We start from the raw sequence: 19,524 nt of genomic DNA, 5'->3' as shown, positions 1-19,524 counted from the left end.
TATGTAAAATTTTACAGAGATCGGCCTAAAATTGTAGATTTTTATAGAGAACGTACACACAGGCAAGACACAGAATCAATTTTAATTGCACCAGTTACCCAATACAGGGCTTGGGGCTGCATAGCTGTACTGAAAATTACTGTGCAATATGTACTACGTACCTCATAGTACTCCTGGAAGAAAATAAAATAAAAAAGTTGGGTTCTTTTTTTATAGGGGAAAAAAGAGGATCTCAAGAGGGAAACTTTCAGAAATTTGAACTTTCAGGGCTCGAATTTTCAAGACTGATATAGATTTTACATCTGAGGGCTTCTAAAGCTACTGCATTGTACCATTTCTCAAACCACCAGTTCAACGACTCATAATACGCAAAGTGTGAATTATGTTGTCAGCACATCTCCACTTCATGGTCACCTTCCGCCAAAAATCGAACTCTCTTCCTGGCACATGTTTGCAAAACACCTGCATGTTTGTCATGACAAATTTGTGAAACTCCACTTCTTCCTCTATTTGCTCTTTAGACATGTAGATCGCCAAATTTAAGTTTATTTTTTTTGCCACAACACTGAAGCTGGCTCAAATGCTAAAAGTAAAAAAATACGAGCTTAGTAGAGACAGTGAGACGAAATCGAAGAGCAATATTATCTGATGCAATAAAGATAGTGAAACTACAGTTTTATAGAACAACGGTGCCACAATTACAATTTATTAAGGGAAGAACAATATAAGTTCTTCATTATTCAGCACGCTTCACCTGGCAGTCGAAATTGGCAGTAGTAGCCCCAAAAAGCTTCCATACACACAGAAACTATTTCACACTACAATTCAGCAAAGTGTAATGATCGTAGTTGTAGCGATCAGATGCCCAGAAAATATTTGGTGAAGGTGGCATATCACAGACATTTTCTACAACATCCTGGACCTCACTATAAACATATTCCTGTATTTTGTATAGAGCAGTACAGAAGCCCAGAATTAGTTTTTGGAAAGCAGTTCCGCTAAAATCTTATTGAAAAACTGCGTTCATCATACGTGTTGCCCTTGCGCAAAAGTATAAATTAATTAATTATTAATAGTAATAAATAAAAATAAACGATCTGATGTGTCAGGTAACATAAAAACGTGTAAACAAAACTGCTAATTTTTGCATGGGATGTGCAACTTCAACATGCGATGAATGTGCAAGAATAATATAAAATAAATTTGCTCAACTGCTCATTATAAATTCCACTTATCAGTAAGAAATCAATACTTATTTGACGGAATCATATTATCGACTTTCTCATATTCAATTTGACACGCTTATTTGTCCTATTATAAGATTACTGAAAAATGTTTTTGGACTGAATATAGTAAATAATGTATACTAAGTCTTATTTTTACTGAATTACATCATTTTTTAGCTAATTTTGAAGCCCATTATATATTCATAAAAAAATATAATTTTCCATTATGAATACGCAATTAAGCAAGAGTAAGGAAAAACCCAGGAACCAAAAATAAATTCCTGTTTTTTCGCTATGAAATACCGTTTTTTCACAGTTTGGGTCAATTTGACCCAGTCCGCGGTTCTAGTGTTAACATTAGCTCTGGCAATACGTTCAGGACAGAGTAGTAGTTTGTAATAAAAAAGCGTGTTCGTAAATCCGAGTGTCGACTGTATTTATGTATTTTACCTGTTTGATATGACTATCCGGTGTATATATCATTATCCGTCGAAATAAATCTAAGGTGAAATTACTCTTATTTCCACATTACTAAAATATAGTTATAAACAGTTAAAACCATAATACTGTCATACTGGGCTTCACTAATGCGGCCTTATCATTCAGTTGCTAAAAAAACCGCAGTAATTTCTACCTATACATGAAGAGTCCCCTTTCGGCATCCACTGTAAACTGTAATTTGTTGTTCATCTTCAAATGCGATCGCCCCCCATGGCAATGTCCTGTCCTTATGTGTGCATATGGAGGGCCGCCGTTTCAACACGTGATATGGGATCGCTGAGAATGGGGAGGGGAGTTCTACAAAAGAATGAAGAAATCTGGTTCTACGGAAATGGAAGTGTTTGTTTTGATTACCACCTTCACAAAATGTTAAGGTACAGTCCCACGAGAGTGTGCTAGGGGACCCTTGGTAAAATAATTAAAGTTAATAAAAGTGTAAAGATAATAAAAGTCTTTGTTGGACGTAAACCGCAAAAACCAGAGCCGGCGGGAAGTAATCCGTACTTGTTCGGTCATTTTCAAAGGAAGACTCTCGTTCCGCTGCCTTTGTATTGAAAACCAGAAAAATTATTGCTTCCCCGAGGTGACCGCGGACCCCGACAAAGACTTTTATTATCTTATCCAAGGGTCCCCTAGTAAACTCTCGTGGGACTGTACCTATACGTTATCAATGAAAAAAAACCCCCCACTAACAACACGGATAAGCGGGGATCCCACGATTCGTGGTTCGCGACGCAGGGTAAGATAGTTAAAGTAAAAGATAATAAAAGTTCCAAAAATTCGAAAATTATGGCATTGCTCCACTGCATGTTTTATACAAGACAATAAATATGTACTGATCTACAGCAAACTGGTCCGCACGGTCAACTGACAAAAGTATAAATAAGTATAATTAAGTGCAACTAAAAATATGGGGAAAAAGTTCCAAACAAGAAATAAGGTGTCAAAAAAAAAAAAAAAAAAAAAAAAAAGAGGCCAAGAGAAAAAAGAGGCAAAAGACGGTCCTACAGCAAACACAGAACCTATTTATACCCATTCCCTGAATTTTTCTCCCCACCAAGCGTCTTCCTTTGAAATTTTCGAAAAAGTACGGGATTTTCCTCACGTCGGCTGCGGTTGCCGACGTGCATTTGGCGGGTTATGTCAAAGCCTCCTAGATACTACTAGGAGGCTTTGGTTATGTCCAACAAAGACTTTTTATTATATTTTACTTTAATTACATATCTTAACCCGCGTCGCGAACCACGAATCGTGGGAGTTTGATAGGAAATTAAAATTTCCGTTTACGGTTAATCCGCTGCCTAGTTAGTCCCCGCCCGTATAATCGAAGTTCTATTGTAATTTCAAACTATCATCTATTCTGATTTTTTACTATTTTTTTGTTTCATTGTTTGTATTTTTGTACAGATATTTTCCAGCATTCGTGTTCTTTTAATTTTATTATGTTTTTAATGCTGACTTTCCCCAGATATACAGGGTGATTCAGAAAAGATGGGAAAAACTTGGTGATAGTACACACCAATACAAACAAGTGCCATCAATGAGTGAATGCATGGTCATGCATTCTTTGATGTCAATTGTTTGCAAGGCTCAAAGGGGGAACCTTCACAATTTCTGTGCCGGGTCGAAAATCGTTCCCACGCCACATACTCCCCCACCGGAGGCTGCGCGTGCAGTTCACAAATAAATTGCGTTCCAATCTGCGCATTCCATTACGAAGGCGACGTTATTACCCTAGCTGACTGTTTTTGGGTCCTATTCGGACTAAGTGGTTTAATTTTTTTCATGGGAGGAGAGTTTTGTGTGGTAAGTGACGTCTAATTTTCGTTCAAAAAATTAGCATAAGGGACATCTATTGGCTGCAGCGATAATACTGACGTCACATTGCACATTAATGGTTGATGATGGGCCAAGTTTAAAAGCATGGGTTTCAGTGGCTGCGAGTACTGCGAGTATATACCCTAGCGGGCTCATCGACGGTAGAAAACCAGTTTTCTGCTCAAAGTGACGTCAAATCGTTAAATAAAACGGCATAGAGAATAGTTATTGGCTGTAGCGATAATACTAAGACCGGGATTACATTATAAAATCTGGATAAAAGTTCGTTCATAAAACTTGGAAAATGCAACCAATAAGCGCATCAGTTAAGTTCGCTCGAATGTAACAGATGTACTTATTGGTTGAATTTTTCAAGTTTTATAAAACAATTTTTATCAAACTTTTATAGTGTAATACAGGCCTAACGTCAAACTGCGCATTAATGGCGAATGATGAATCGGCCTGGATTTTTCCAGTGGATATAGCGTCTATAAAGATACAAGCGAGCTGATCAAGTGATAATGATGACGTCACAGTGCTCGGTGATAGCTACGCAGTCGCTGTTATACATACAAGCTATTCTAAACCATTATTTCTTAACGTTTTTTCGATTTATTATTTTCTGTTTTTAAAACTGGCACTTGGACTCCTACTATAGATATGCTCCTTTTTGTGAAGTAAGAAAAATTTTAACGATTTCCGAGGTATCGTCGGCCATTACCGGGCTCACTCAAGGGTTGCCACTCGTAGTTATGAGCCCGCTAGGATTTCTAGACTTCCTAGTTGTATCCTGTGTTGACGTCATCGTACGAGCGGTTTCGGTTTACGAGAAATCGTAAACTACCTTAATTTTTTGCGCAACTGTCTGTGGATAATCGCGGAACCTTGGCTGCAGACACATGTTGCGTGATTTTCTCAGAGAGTGGACATACCTAACAGCTCATATCTCGATAGAAAACGTGGAATGGTGAGTTTTAGGTACTACCATAGATCTCGTTTAAGATAAATCTAGCAATACTCCTCTTGTATGAATACATTCTTTTGTTTTTGGTACCAGACTGGCGAAATGATGTAATTGCTGTTCGAAATTGTTTGTGTGTGTCGATGACATCCCCTCCCGCTCCACACCACTATTTTTGGATAGATTATCACGGATTGGACGCTCTCGCACGCATTCGTGTGTTCGTAACCGTATCCATTCGCACATTTCGACTTTTCTTTGCACCTATTTTCAAACTCGAGGATTTTCATTAGTTTGTGTACTCTAACGATTTTTTTCAAGTTCATCAATCCTTGATCGGTAGAGTTAGAAATGCTAATTTGTAGTTAGCAAAGAAAACTATTTTCTAGGTTCGCTCGTAATGACGATGAGTTAACAAGAACTCCAGTTACGAAGTGAAGTAAGAATTTATTCCGATGAAGAGCTTAAAGTGTTGAATTTTTTTTTTCAATATACCATTGGGAATTTCTCATTTGATTATGCAGCTAGTGCTATCGCTACTGAATCATAGCGTATCGTGAATACTTGACTCGAATAATGCCATCTTTACATTCCGTGAGACAAACACTGCTTGTCATTAAATCATTGGTTCTGTACATTTGCCGTTGTAGGTTCACTACCAGAGACAGAATTACGTGTCTGGTAAGTGTGCAAGAGCAAGGGACGAGAGAGAAAATGAGGGTTTCCTCGTATTTTTTTTTTTTTTTTGAATTTTTTTACTTTGGCATGCCATGAGAGGGAGGGGTTAAAAAAAGTTTTTTTTTCTCTTCTCTCTCAAGCTCGTTTACCCCATCTGTTGTGTGTACAAGTAGGGAAATTTTTGTACCCATAAACGCTCTGAGGCGAACGCTATTTTGATGACTTCCTTGCCGTCGGTTTTTAGTGTTTTTTTTCATTTCATTCGGAACAAAACTGTGATGTCTTCAATGCCAAACGACGTTGTTTTATTTCTCGCCTTCGAAAACAGTAAACCGTGCTTATTTTTTGTTCTTGGACTTATTGAACTACTTGGTGTGTTGAACCAAGTTCATTACACACTTTTTATTTTTGTCGAAAACCTTGTTTTTTTGCCTACTTGATATCCGCAATGTTCGAACGTTTTGCTGATTTGCTTAGCGTCAGGTAAAGAGAAGTTTCCATCCTCTTATCTCTTTTGTGAAAAATCCCGAAACACTTCCCCCAAATAATATTTTCTTTTGTTATTTTGACTTTGGAAAAAAAATCGGAACTGTGCATATCGATCCGAAGAATGATAATGAAATATTGAAATCCAACGAAACAATTCAATTCATTAATAGACCGATAATATACCTAGTTCATTCGGCCGTTAAGTTTACGGATTTTATGTGCTTAGGTTTTGGGTTTAAAATGTGGGAAAGATCGAATTCTTCATTTTGTAATTGAAACCCGTGTTATTTCGCTCACCTAAATTTTATCGCTAATTTACCGCCGTTTCACTCGAAAATTATGTTCTGAGTAAATTCATTTTTTTTATTCACTGAAACTTCGCACAAAAATTATAATGTCGATTTTTCTTTAGCGGAAATCGTAAAAAACCCAAAATGACGTCATAGTTTTTTTCCGAAATTATAAAATGATTCAACAATAGTTCAATTTTATTTATTTTTTGGGGGGGGGGATGCTCCAAAAACTTGGATTTTAATAAAAAAATAATGCATAATTTTAATAAAGATATCAATATTTGTGATTGTGGATGGAACTAAATTCATTTGGCTTTTAATTAAAACAAATACTCAGAAAGAAAGATATCTCAGCCTGAGCGGTACTTCGCCGGTCTGTTCATTTTCCCTTCAAAAGAAAAACCTAAAAACCAAATAATCTTTTCCTCTTTCCTGAAATTTTCAGTCTCCTCTTTTTTTACTTCTCTTCCACCCTCTACAAACAGTTTCACTTACTAGTTTTTGTTTGCTTTTGTTTATATCCTCCCCCAACTTTTGTATTTTTGCGCCATTGTTTTTTTACTAACTTATTCTGTTTTGCCCAAAATCTGTCTTTGCAACTGTTCACATTGGGACTTCACAATCAAGTTTCAGAAAGTCCTTTGTTCTCCCACAGTGTTTTTTTTTTTTTTTTTTATAAGCTTTCTTTTATCCCCACACCAAACACAGAGTTGCTCCAGGTATTGGAAGAACTTTAATTCCATTGAATTGGCTAACTAACCCACAAGTAAGTTACTTGTGCAGGGAGAACAAAAAGGAAAATTCTGTTTTTTTAGTTTTTTTATGCTGTGGTGGGTTTTTTTCTTTTCCCCCAGGTTGGGTAAATTAGAGGCAATTGTAAAGTTGTTGCTTGACTTGAATTCTTTTGGGGACTGAGTAACCACATCAGTGTGAAAGGGAGAAGTGTGGGTATTTTTGTTTTTCTTGAAAAGGGGGGTTTATACTTTTTTTTTTTTTGCTTTTGTTATCCTTTTATTGTTTTTATAGTATTATATATATTTTGAAATGGTTTCTCATTTAGATTTTTTCCCCTCCCAAGTATAGCATCAGTGTGTAAGATGTATGAATATATTTTAATGTAAATGATACCTTTTTGTGTGTTTAAGTATATGTCAAAGGAGAAAAATTTTGATCAGTAATGATTAGGGTTTAGTATCAATAATCTAATTTTTATTCTTGCTATTTTTAAATGCTTAAAAAAATAAGCAATCTCGTTTTACAAAACCAGCTCTCTCAAATCACAAAATTTCATCACTTGTTTAATCATTCCTGGTTTTAATTAATGAACTTAACAAGGTTGTTTGGGTTAAACCTTGGTTTTAATCAAATAAAAGTGGCCTAAATATAATTTTTTCCCTTGAAAAATATAATATTGGTTTTTTATTAGCCAAAATTTTTCATTTTTACCACATTTTATATTCTCGGGGTTAATTCTGATGGTATATCTTTAAATGGCATAAGATGGTATAAGTGGTTGTTTTTCAAAAAGTCTCATAAAAGTGGCCTGAATATATATATTTTTTTCATATGAAATATCTTAGTTATTTGAAGTTATATACAGAAGCCAAAATTTCTCATTTTTACCACATTTTCTAACCTTTGGCTACATTCTGATGCTCTAGGCCCTATCTTAAGCAAATTCATGAGTAAGAATATGAATTGCATCACATATCTAAATGTAGTGGTGTATTATCTCAGGATTTCTTTTTCCCTTCACAAAAAGAAGCAGCAACAGTAGTGACACCATCATGCTAGGGGCAGGTGGTCCTGTAATCCAATAAAGACACCAGCTGTCCCTAAAGGACAAAGACTAGTGTACTAGTAGTTACATTACCTCACAGACATTTTAATTTTCTTTCCCATAAGAAGTAGCACATCTCACACTGTATACCACCCAGCCTTAATATTCAAGTTTTTTTTATACTTTCATGGTTAAGCCCAGTTAATCAAGGTTCTACTGTGTAGTAGTAACAAATTTATGAAAAATAATCAGCTATATACAAAGTGATTATAATTAAAGTTTTGATTCCAAAACTATACAATATATATAACTACTGGTCAGAATGACTTGAAAATTTACATAGATACTCCTGAAGCAATGGAAATTTCTTTCGCAAAAGGGAAAAAAGTGCAAGTATTGCAAAATGTGCAAGTAGATGATGCTGTATTTGGCCAGCAGTATAATCTATTTTGTGCAACTGCATCATTTCAGCACTTCCACGGCATCAGTGTATGGATAGACAACTTCTATCAAGAGATGCACATTGCAATACCAGCAAAGCAGCTGCTGAAGACCCATTTTGACAATAACAGGATGCAACTTAACACTTCTAACTTCTGGTTGTGGGGGGGGGGGGCACCTCAAAATGTTATGATGCCATTGGTGAAATACAGTCTCCAGCTCATTCCCTATATGTTAGAAGCTCCTTAGGAATATTAACGCGCAGGCGCGTTTGGTTCAGTAAAGATGAATTGCAAGCGCATCCACATCACGACCATGGCATACTCTGATCTGTTGTCTCATAGCCATAACATGGTGGACAACATATTTAACATTTCTTGACTAAGTTGTAGTTATTTGTTCAATTACTTTGTTTTTTGTGATGTTTCCATGAATTATGAAATCGTGTAATGCTATAATTAAGTTGTCATTTCGCCATGACTGGCTATCATTTCCATTCTGCAAGCAAATTTCCCAAGTGTTGGTGTTGGATAATGTCATTAATTTTACATTTTTTAGTATTTTTCCCCCCCTTTACCATATAAAATTCCATTTTTTTCAGGAATATTCATGTCAGTTTTCAAGTCATTCTGACAATTGTTATTTTTTTACAGTGTTTTGAAATCAGATCCTTAGTTATAATCACCTTGTATATTGTAAATCATTGCTAATTAATCTGCATTATTCATGCTTCATTAAATACATTATATTCACCTAATTTTTATTATATTTTTTGTAAAATAGCTTCCTAATTAAGCATATTGAAAGTAACTGGAGAAAAAACATCTTTTTATTATATGATTAACATTAAAAGAATTTTCATACACACACAAAGTAATCCATTGAGTTAAGCAAAAAATCATTAAATTGCAAAAAATTATTTTGCATTATTTATTGCATTAAAATGTATGAAATATTTATTGATTAATTAATATGGGAATAGTGTTAATTACATAAACATTTTATTTTAATTATTAGAATTTTGAATGATTTTTCACAAATTTTATTGTTTTTAATGCTAATATTACTTAAAGCAAAAGAACCAGTTTAAACCAAAAAAACCTGGTATTTTGTTTTTTTTACCAACTCTGGAACTTAAAAAGTATAAATATTTGTGGATTTTTTTTTTTGAAAATGCATTGTTAAATATACACATTTTTCTTGCATGCTAGTTTGTCCTGATAAGTATGGTCTTTTTAAAGGTTTTAATAAGTAAGTTTTTTTTTAAAAATACGAAATGAATTTTCAAATTTTGCTTTAATGGGCCATTGAAGTATTACGTCAGCGTCTATGGGCTGATTTGGCTGACTTTTGATCGCAAGGGAGGGGGGTTTGGATGATGCTTATGTCATCAACCACCCTTTATGAAAATATGAAATATTCCTAATGGCATCTTACTCAGTTCGCCAAAAACGAGAAAAATCTTTCGCTAGTTTGTAGGCACATAAACTAACATTCTCCCTAATGATAAATCCCTTACAGAGCCACTTCAGCTGTCTCTAAATGTTTCACGGATCCTTCAAGTACTCAGGAAATGTGTCCGGGCTGCTTGAATGCTCTGGAACTGTGCAACGCATCACTCAAGTGATCTGTAATAATGCCACAGATCACTTAAGTAATCTGGGAATGTTCCATGGGTAACTTGAGTGATGTAAGATTAATTAAGTGACTCCCCCCCACCATCATACTGGGGGGGGGACTGCTTAAGTGCTCAAAAATTGTGCCACATGTCACTCAAGGGATCTCTAAATGTGCCACGGATCGTTTAAGTGTTCTAGAACTGTGTTGCGCGTTACTTAAGTGATTTATGAATGTGTCACAGGCCTATTTCAGTGATCTGAAAATGTACCACAGGTCATTTAAGCGATCTGTAAATGTGCCTCTTAGTTAATTTTTACAAAATTGGGTTTGAGGTTGTAACCCATAGATAACCCATCAGATAACCATCAGGGCTATATTTGGTCCGCGGGTCAAGGGTTTACCATACATAGCTTAAAGGGTGGGTCACAATGAATTTCTTAGAGAAATTTTGAGTTCTTACCCTTCAAATAGCGTTGAAATTAACAGACATCAATTGTAATAACATATAAAGGTATTTTCTTTTGAAATTTTTTTAAAAAATGTCTTTTACATTAAAAGTTTTTTTTTCATCTGGGGGGAAGGTGCACGAGCTCCCTATACCCCCTTCCATGTACGTTTCTGATCTCACCAATATGCGTTAGGAGCAGGGGGGGGGGGAGCAGTGCTGACAAAATTTTGCTGATGGGGAGGGGGGTCAAAAATTGCTAAAAATTTGCTAAGAACCTAAAAGATAAAACTTTTTAAATCTCTTAATTAATCTTTTTAAAAGTCATCACAAACTTGCAATGTTATTATATTTTTGATTAATTAGGAAATTATTGTTATATCCAGTTAACAGTTTTAAAGTTCTTTCTCTGGCAGGAATAAAATACCCATGACAAATTTTCCTGTTATAAAAATCAGATGTATTTCATGCATAAAATCATGAATTTTGCTGATTTTGTATTTTTTTTACAATCCCATAGGAGCAGTTCACAGTTGACAAAGCTCCAGTCTCTTCAGTCACGCCTGTCAGATTGCACTGAAAGGGCCCTGGAAAGCAATTTGGAAACTCCCTTGAAATTTCAGAGTTCAGGAAATGGTGAAAAATTACACAAGCTTAAAGTTAGTTTCTGAATTTATTAACAGCTATATTATACTTATCAATAATATAAACTCTGGCCTCATATTTCCTCAGGAGATCACTTTTCTATTTATTAGTTTCCTTTTCAGTTGATCAATTCATTATGTCAGATTCTCAAACTGTGCACCACAGCAGCCTTGATAAAGGTTTTTTGAAGATACTCTTAGTTGAACTGCTCTGGGGAGTCATGAATAAACGTTGGCCATTATTATTATCATATTGGTATGTCAATAGCTGATGCACCGTTTCATTCCACTGACCACCATTTCACATGTGAGTTGACACAATCAAAAACTGCACAAAAAAAAGGGGGGGGGGGGGGCTTCTGTTAAAAAATTTTAAGGTTTGTGAAATTCAGAGTGTTAATCCAGATATTTATATACAGTGTTTTAAGTATTCCCACGTGAATTCCGAACAAGTATATTACCCTGCTGGTTTTAAGTGATAAGATCATCTACATTCTGTTTAGTATAATGCATCTGCCATGCACTTGATATTTCTGGTGCAGTGAATAATCTGTCAGGCACATTCCAAACTACTTTTAAATTGTACTTTTTATATTACACTCTACACAAGAATAAGAATATATATTTTGTATAATTACAAATTATTATGAATAACATATTTAAATAGTATTGTTATAGTGGTTTTTTTTATCCATTTTACTTTTTAACAGAAAAATGATGATCAAGTTCCCATTGGAATCAACAAGATTGTACCCAACACAGTCGATTTGGGGAAATGTTCTAAATGCAAAACTGAAATCAGTGGAGCAGATCTTGCTATCAGTAATTTCTTGCCACTAATTGAGCATATTGATGGAAAAATTAAGTACGACTCATCATTTGTTTCTCAGTTATTTAGAGTTCACTGCATGTTTCTTTGTCTTTTTAATGCATATTTAATTTCTTTAACTTTATTTCATATAGCTTTTATTGAAAATAATGGTTTCTAATTTTTATGTAATTCCAGGTACTGTTGCTGCAAATTATATTTGTCCACTTCAATTAAACTGACTGCTTACATGCAGCAAGTTTAAAACAAAATGTAATGTGAAGGCAGGCTTTCACGGCCAGAGTTTATAATGAATTTTATACCTTTTGGATTGTTATGCCATCCATGTTCCAGGCTTCTGGAACATGGGCATAACAGTCCGAAAATGTATAAAATTTATTATTAAAACCTAATTCACTTAATGTTCAAGAAAAAATACATTCTCTGTTATAACAAAACAAATTATTCATTCATATTTTTCACTTTTTCTAAAACCCCATCCAACTAACTGCTCTTTTTTGTTTTATTTCTAATTTGTCAATTTGAGATTCTGAATTTGTTTATATTTATAAGGTGTAAAAGGAACTCTGTTTTGCCAAAAAAATAATTTCTGAAAATAGGGAGGTGGTTCCTGTACATGGATAGTGTTATAGATACTAACAAATTACTCAATTTCTTGCAATTTACAATGAAAGTGACTGATGATGAAAATGAACTAGTTGATGTTGGTGATTGTGAAGTATCAGATGAGAGTGATTTAATTTAATGGTTCCTTTAATTTAATCTTAACATAATTATTTTTGAAAACTTTTTTAATTTTAAGCCCAAAAAAAATCGAGGGGGGATGGGTTTTTATACACGTTAAAATGGTACATTACATATAGAGATTGTTGGTCCAAAGAGGAAAAGCAAAATTGCTCAGATTTTCTAATGATAGAAACATTTTGTGTCCATCCACCTTCCTTAGAGATTTTTCTGTGACATAAAATGGCATTAATTCTAAATATTGATGTGCTGGTTGGTTTTGCTCTAACATATTTTTCATGCTTATGTCAGTTATTCCATGAATTAAAACTATTTTTTTTAGTTTACATTGTGTTTCTTGGAAGTGTCAAGTTATGATTTGATATTATACTGTTGAAGACAAAGTTTGTTTCCATGGTTTTTTGGACTTTGTTTGATGAATTCATGCAATTCTTTCTTTCTTTCATTGTTCAGGTGTGACAAGGCAAATAACACAGAAAACCGTGCATATAATGATATTGTGCAAACTGAAGATATCAAAAAAGAATCTCGATTTCGGCGAGTGCTTTGGGCATCTATGCCGTTACATGTTGTTCTTATCATATCATTTTGCCTTTCCTATTTGTTGGAGCCACAAAGTTGTGAGAATATGAATAATTTAGATTTTTCTGTTTTCCCACAGCTACGTTATTACCAAGGCCAACCTCCAGTTTGAATGGATTAAAAAAAATTGTTATGCCATTTTATATCTTCAATTCATTATTCATACTTGCTGATTATATGCTGCATATTATGCAAATTGTGTGTCTCATCATTTTTAAGCTTGTGCAAACCTAGATGGCTTTATACTCTCTTGGTGTGCAATTTATACTGCATTATTGTTTTCATATAAGGTGTATGTGTATGAAAAAGTAGTTTAATTGTTGGGAAAATGTTGTAAGAATTATTGTAAATCTTATTGGAAAAGTTATGTGGACGATACCAGTTTTGTTATAGTTCAAGGAAGAATTGATTCTAAAGTACTCACACATAACTAATTAGATATATTTAATGAAACAATATCAGTTGCTTGGTAAATTCATAATTTTTACCATGTGAGTATAAAGTTTGGAAATTCACTGGTAAATGTTAAAATTAGTTATTTTTCCCCAATGTGATGAATAAAATTGTCATTCATCCGTCCTTGAATTAACAAGATACAATTATTTCTTACAACATTTTCTCATTTATTGCAAGTGAACATTGTCTCAAGATGAGAAGTAATTAGGAATCGGTTGAGGTTTGTATTTGATCCAATGGTTTCACAATGTTAAATTGTTGAACATTTCAGAAATAACTTGTTGTCATCATGTAAACCTTGTGTTTCTTTGTAGTTATATCTATTGGATGCATATGATTGTTGTATTGGCAGGTTTGGCAATGCTCACAAATATTCATGCTATATAATATGCTTGCATATTGCATTACACAAAAATGATTTAAGTAATGAATATTCATGAGTGCACATGGTATTTGCATTGTGATTAGAGAAAAAAAAGATGTATTTGTATGGCAGAGCAGATGGCAGTTGTATTGCGGAAACTTTACTTCATAACAAGCTTATTTGATTTTTTATTTGCAAGAGCAGCTCCATTGTATACAGAGCATTGATAGCAGATATTTAGTTGTATGATTATTGGGAGGAAAAAAACCAATCCATTTTATAATTTCGTATAAATAACTAGTTGGTATAAATGAATAAGAACCCAAGATGTGTTGTAGTATTTCCTTGGAAAGGCTTGATTTTTATTACAGAAATAACCAGAATACACATTGATGTTCATTTAAGAAGATGAAAGGGCGTGTAATTTTTCTCCATAAGTGTTCTTAGATGAGCCTTAGGGAAAAATTGTGCATGCTTGGGGGTGATAGTAAAATTTTTCGAAATGTGTTCTATCATTCATGCATTTATTGCACAGTTGTGCCAAATAAATTATGTATATCTAACTTATATAAGCTGGATACATCAGGTATATTCATTTTCAAATATGAAGAGTCATTTTTTTTTGTTTCATTTAAAGTCTGGCTATTTGATTCAAGATATTAGAGTAGTTAACTCAAGTACCTGAAAATTTTAATGGCTATCACAAATTCAAAATAACATTATACACTTATTTTAGATAAAGAGAGAAAAAAAAAAGATGATATATATATATATATATGTGCAATTCCATATACTGTTAGTGCTAAATTATTTATTTATATGTATTTCTTTGCTGTGTTGTTCATTTCCTCCCCATTTTCCATGAATATGGCATTACTCTAGGCAAAAAAATGTTCCTGGTATCTGTGAAAGAATGAATAAATTTCCGAAAAAGTTCATTGAGGCAAGTCAGCAAACGCTGAAGATTGTTTTAAAATGCATAAATTTTTCACCAAATGCATAAAGTTAACGAGATTCATAACTGTGATACATAAAAACATGGTAAATACTATGTAGTCTACATTGTTAAAATTTTTAAACATTACTTAGCTGATTCTTATGAGTAAATGTATTTTTAACTATAATTGAGCTCCCAACTGTTGACATATATTTGACTCAAATTGAAAACCTGTGACAAACAAAAAAAACATTTTAAATTTCTGGAATGTCATAAATCACTGATGCACATAATATTAATACTTTGTGTATAAAGTGTCCTGATTGTGTTGATCGTCAATAATACCCATGGAATATTCCATAAAAAAATAATACTATGCTTTGTCAAGATTGTTTGACATTTGTCACTTTTTTTCTGATGAAAATTTTTGTAATTTAAAAATAGAAATATCTGCCATATTAATTGGGTAATGGGGACGAAAATAAATTTATATCTTTAATGTTATGGATTTATTTTTCCTTCTGTTATATTTATTTCATGTAGCTTTATATACATTTATTTATAAAATATTATTTATATTTATTAGCATCAAATAAATCTATGTTTCTTGTCCGTCAAATTATGTTAACGAAAAAGGATAAACAGATTATAGCTCCATCTCTTAGGTTCTCTCTGTTCATGTGCATTGCTAGGCTTATGTTTCGGACAAAACAAATTCCTGAAATTTGAGGCAATTTTTTGCACATACTTCATGACGTTCATTGGAGCAACCTATCATTGGCAGCATTTTAGACATGACCATTCATTTATCATCATTTTTGATTGGTTATCATTTGGGTTACACCCCCATTGATTCATTTGAGTGATTCACGATTTCTCTTAAGGGCATTGTCAATGGCCTGTAAATGTGTGTATGAGTAAATGCACAATTTTTGTGAATGTATGTGTGTTAAAAGATGTGTGTATTCATGAAGACAAAAGAATATTTCATAAGCTCACACCCATCACCAAAAATATGTCATATTCTATATAAATATACAGTGCCTTCATAGAAATTATATTTAGCAGTGATAAGTTTTCTCATCCTTAGAAATATATATATATACATCATGACCAAGTGTTTGAGGAGTTTTTTCTTCTTATGAACACGTCACAAGTCTTTGCACATTTTCATCATCACTTTATGATAAGTGGTGTTGAGAAATACCTTGAATTTAAAAAGTGTGCATGTTTAAATGCAGTTATAGTGAGTTAATTGTATGTGTGTGTCATGTGAATCTGTCAATGTTAGTGTGAAGTGGAATGTTTTGCATACATGTGTGTGTGTTATGTTTAAGCATTTAAGTGTGTGTGTATGTGATAGATATATTTTATTTATTTTGTATTTGGGAGAATTGCGGGAGGTTTGTTCTTGTGAAACCCCATTCTAGAAATTTATAAATTGACAATAACAGTTATGTAAATTTGTTAGTTATTGGATAAAAGTCACAGCAGCAAGAGTAAAAAGACAAAGTAATGCAGAGTATGGGATGAGATAGTTTTTATTTTTTAGTACTTCAAAGCCTATGATTTTTGTTTTTTTTTGAAGCAATAAAAAAAGTGAATTTGAATTGTTAGTGATCAGATAATTTGAGAACTTGAGTCTTTCAGCTTTTTTCCTTTGCTTTTTGCTGAGCACAGTCTGGTAATGTATTGTCAGATAAAGTCAGAACATATTTTTTGTATCCTTTCAATCATTAGAGTTTAATTTGTCGTATTTGAATTCTTTGCATTTTAGGGCGGCAATTTTTGCAAAAAAAAATTATATTTTCTACGCAGATTTTTATACAGCACTTAATTCCTTCAATTTCGTCCATCTCTGGTTTAAAATTTTATCAGTTATTTTTTTTCTCTTCTCAAACTAAAGCAAGTACATGTAAAAAGTTCATACACTGTAAGTGGATGAGATATTTTGTGATTTTGTCTCCTAGAAAAAAGAACAAATTATTTTCCCACACGGTTTGTATTTTTTTTTTTTTGGTGTGACTTTGTGATATGCTTGTAGTTGTTTTGTCAATGTTTCTTTAAAGGAATGGTGTGTGTATGGTTGCACTGCATAAAAGGTGTTTTCTTTTAGTATATCAATGCGAGGTCAAAGAAAAAAATAATTGTGTTTGTTGAAAGTCTTCCTCAATTGAAACAACCTGTCACAAGATTTTAAATGCCAAAGATGATGTCAATTCGAAGAAAAAAAAAGTACAAAAATACATTTTATTTTAGAAGTTTAAAAATATTTCTTTTGTGACAGGAGTTCATTTATGTTTTTATGAATTTGTTCTCCCCTTTTTCGAGAAACTGGAGACAAAATGGTCTCACTGACTGATTTTTCTTTTGTCTCAATAAAATCACTCGTATAAGATGCAGATATTCATTCTTATATAAATGCAATAATATCATTCCACTTTTCTTTTTTTTTTACTTTTGTACTTTTTATAATTTTCGGTGTATGGTGGTGATTATGGACCAATGGACAATTTTACTTTCCCTTAGCTTTTACTGATCTGATTGTTTATGGACTATTCGAAGTTGTAATTTCTTTGGCGGGAGGGGGGGGGGGAACTCTTTCAAAATATATTTCTTGTCTATTAGATAAAACTTGTTTTACATGTTATGTAGTTCTTTTTCTAACCGGTGTTATTTTCCTTTATTTTCTTCTGACCAGTGCTGTAGGTTTGTATCCCTTCAACTTTCTGAATTTATTAGCTTTCAGTTCGTGAAGTAAAAATCCACTCAATGCTTTGTTCTAAAAACAAAAAAAGTGTTCAAAAAGCTATCCTCAACTTCTATGTTGTTTGCCTAAATGAATACATAATTATAATATTAACAATGTAATTTTTATCGCAGACATTTCTCTCTGAATAGTGTCCAGTTGTGTTTGAAATGTGTGGATTTATTATTTTTTTGTCACTGGTATGGAATGGAAGATGTGACTCGCCTATTCTTTCATGGTGTATTCTTTGACAGCTGTGTGACTGTGATTTTTTCTTCGTTGGAATGAATCAGATGTGTATCTCTAAGTGATTTGACAATAATTCGCATTACAGTAATTTGAAATATTCCATCAGAAATTCAAAAATATTATTCATAAACATTATGGGTTAAATGTTAATTTAGGAAAAAGTGTAAGTGTTGAATTGGTTTTTCTTGAAATTATGCTAGTCAAAAATGATTTGTCTGAAATTTTCTTAATGTTAAATATTGAAAAACAAAAAGGACACTGACACTGCCAGACAATTATTCTCTTTTGGTAAAAACTTCTTTTTGTATTAAAAAAATTTTTTTTTGAAACAAAGGTGCTATTATTATTAATTATCATTATCTTTGCTGTTTGAATATATGCATTTATTACTCTTTTTTTAATAGATGTTATTACATTGATATTGTGTGAGTTGACTAACCAAAGATGTCTTGTCTCTTAACTGGTTTCATTTATTTTGTACGGAAAAAGAAAATAAATTTGTAAGCCAATAAAGTTAATATGGACTCATGATATTGTTGTACTTTATAGTGTAGAAAGTGAACCTCACGATTTCTATTCACTCAAATATTTTGTATTTAGTAGAAGTTATGTTCAATCTTCTGCTCAACACTAATTTTCAGAATGGCTAGTTAAAATTTAAAAAAAATCTATAATTATACAACCTCTGACAATAAAGTTCGGTGAATAGTCCTGTAACATTAACGTAGATGAAATGTTAACGAAAGTTACCTTACTGTCCTTCAAAATAGTCACCTCCCATTACTATGCACCGCTGAGATCTCCTATACATGTCCTGGAAACTTTGTAAGAAGTCTTCTTTTGGGATGGAGTTCAAAAGCCTCGTCACGTTTCGTTGGATGTCAGGAATATCGTCAAATCTCTTTCCTTTCAAAGCGAGTTTGAGTCGTGGGAATAGGAAGAAGTCTAGAGGATTGAGATCTGGCGAGTATGGTGGATGTTCAATTTGCACCACCCCCTTTTTTTGCCAGGAACTGTTTGACGATATTGGCTGTGTGAGGGCGAGCATTGTCGTGAACAAGAAACCATGAACCTTGTTGTGCGTACTGAGGTCGTACCCTTCGTAGACGTTCCATGAAACGGGTCAAAATTTCAATGTACCTTGCAGCATTCATCGTCGTTCCCTCAGGTAGAAATTCCTTGTGGATAATGCTTTGACTATCAAAAAATCGGCCTTCTTTAAAACGGGCGAACCACTCGTACACACACTTCATGGACAGTGCTTGATCTTCATAAACACGTACCAGCATCGCGGGAGTTTCTTTCGGTGTCTTGCCAAGCTTAAAACAAAACCTTAAATCTTTTGTTCGCTCATTTTCCTGTTCTCAGTTAAGAACCAACGCACTAAACAAGCACTTTGCAAAACAAGTCTTTCACGGAACACAAACGACGCTCAACTGAACAACGGTGGCGGCAGATGGTCAATACCTGCCGCTACGCTTGTGCAGCGTTTTGCTTCGTCAGTGTTTGCCATATCGGCCGTTCTGACTTCATTCACAGAACTTTATTGTCAGAGGTATATAAAATTCATGTGTGGTTCTTAACCAGAGATCCTTGGTAGTGTTCTCCAATATGCATCTAGATGCGTGATTTACACATTAAATTCAATTTTACTTTCCCAGATTTTGTTGTGGAATGAAAATACTCTGAATTTTAGGTAAGTGACTTGGACCCCAAAA

General features: G+C 33.5%; 1 protein-coding gene across 1 annotated transcript in view; it reads left to right on the top strand.

The window, feature by feature from the left end:
- LOC149088532 (uncharacterized) overlaps positions 1-13,286 on the top strand; it is an 88,414-nt gene extending 75,128 nt beyond the window's left edge. Inside the window, exons 16-18 of the mRNA XM_089248060.1 lie at positions 10,773-10,911; positions 11,607-11,761; positions 12,923-13,286. Coding sequence (XP_089104186.1) covers positions 10,773-10,911; positions 11,607-11,761; positions 12,923-13,163 — 535 coding nt within the window. The 3' untranslated portion in view covers positions 13,164-13,286. The remainder of the gene's footprint in view (positions 1-10,772; positions 10,912-11,606; positions 11,762-12,922) is intronic.
- The last annotated feature ends 6,238 nt before the right edge of the window (positions 13,287-19,524 follow it).

The sequence above is a fragment of the Pholcus phalangioides genome, unplaced genomic scaffold (assembly GCF_987345545.1).
Source record: "Pholcus phalangioides strain wild (caught in Gottingen) unplaced genomic scaffold, Ppha-v1.0 ptg000003l_1, whole genome shotgun sequence".
NCBI lineage: Eukaryota > Metazoa > Arthropoda > Arachnida > Araneae > Pholcidae > Pholcus > Pholcus phalangioides.
The sequence above is the reverse complement of the archived record's forward strand: the minus strand, read 5'-3'. Positions and strand labels throughout refer to the sequence as shown.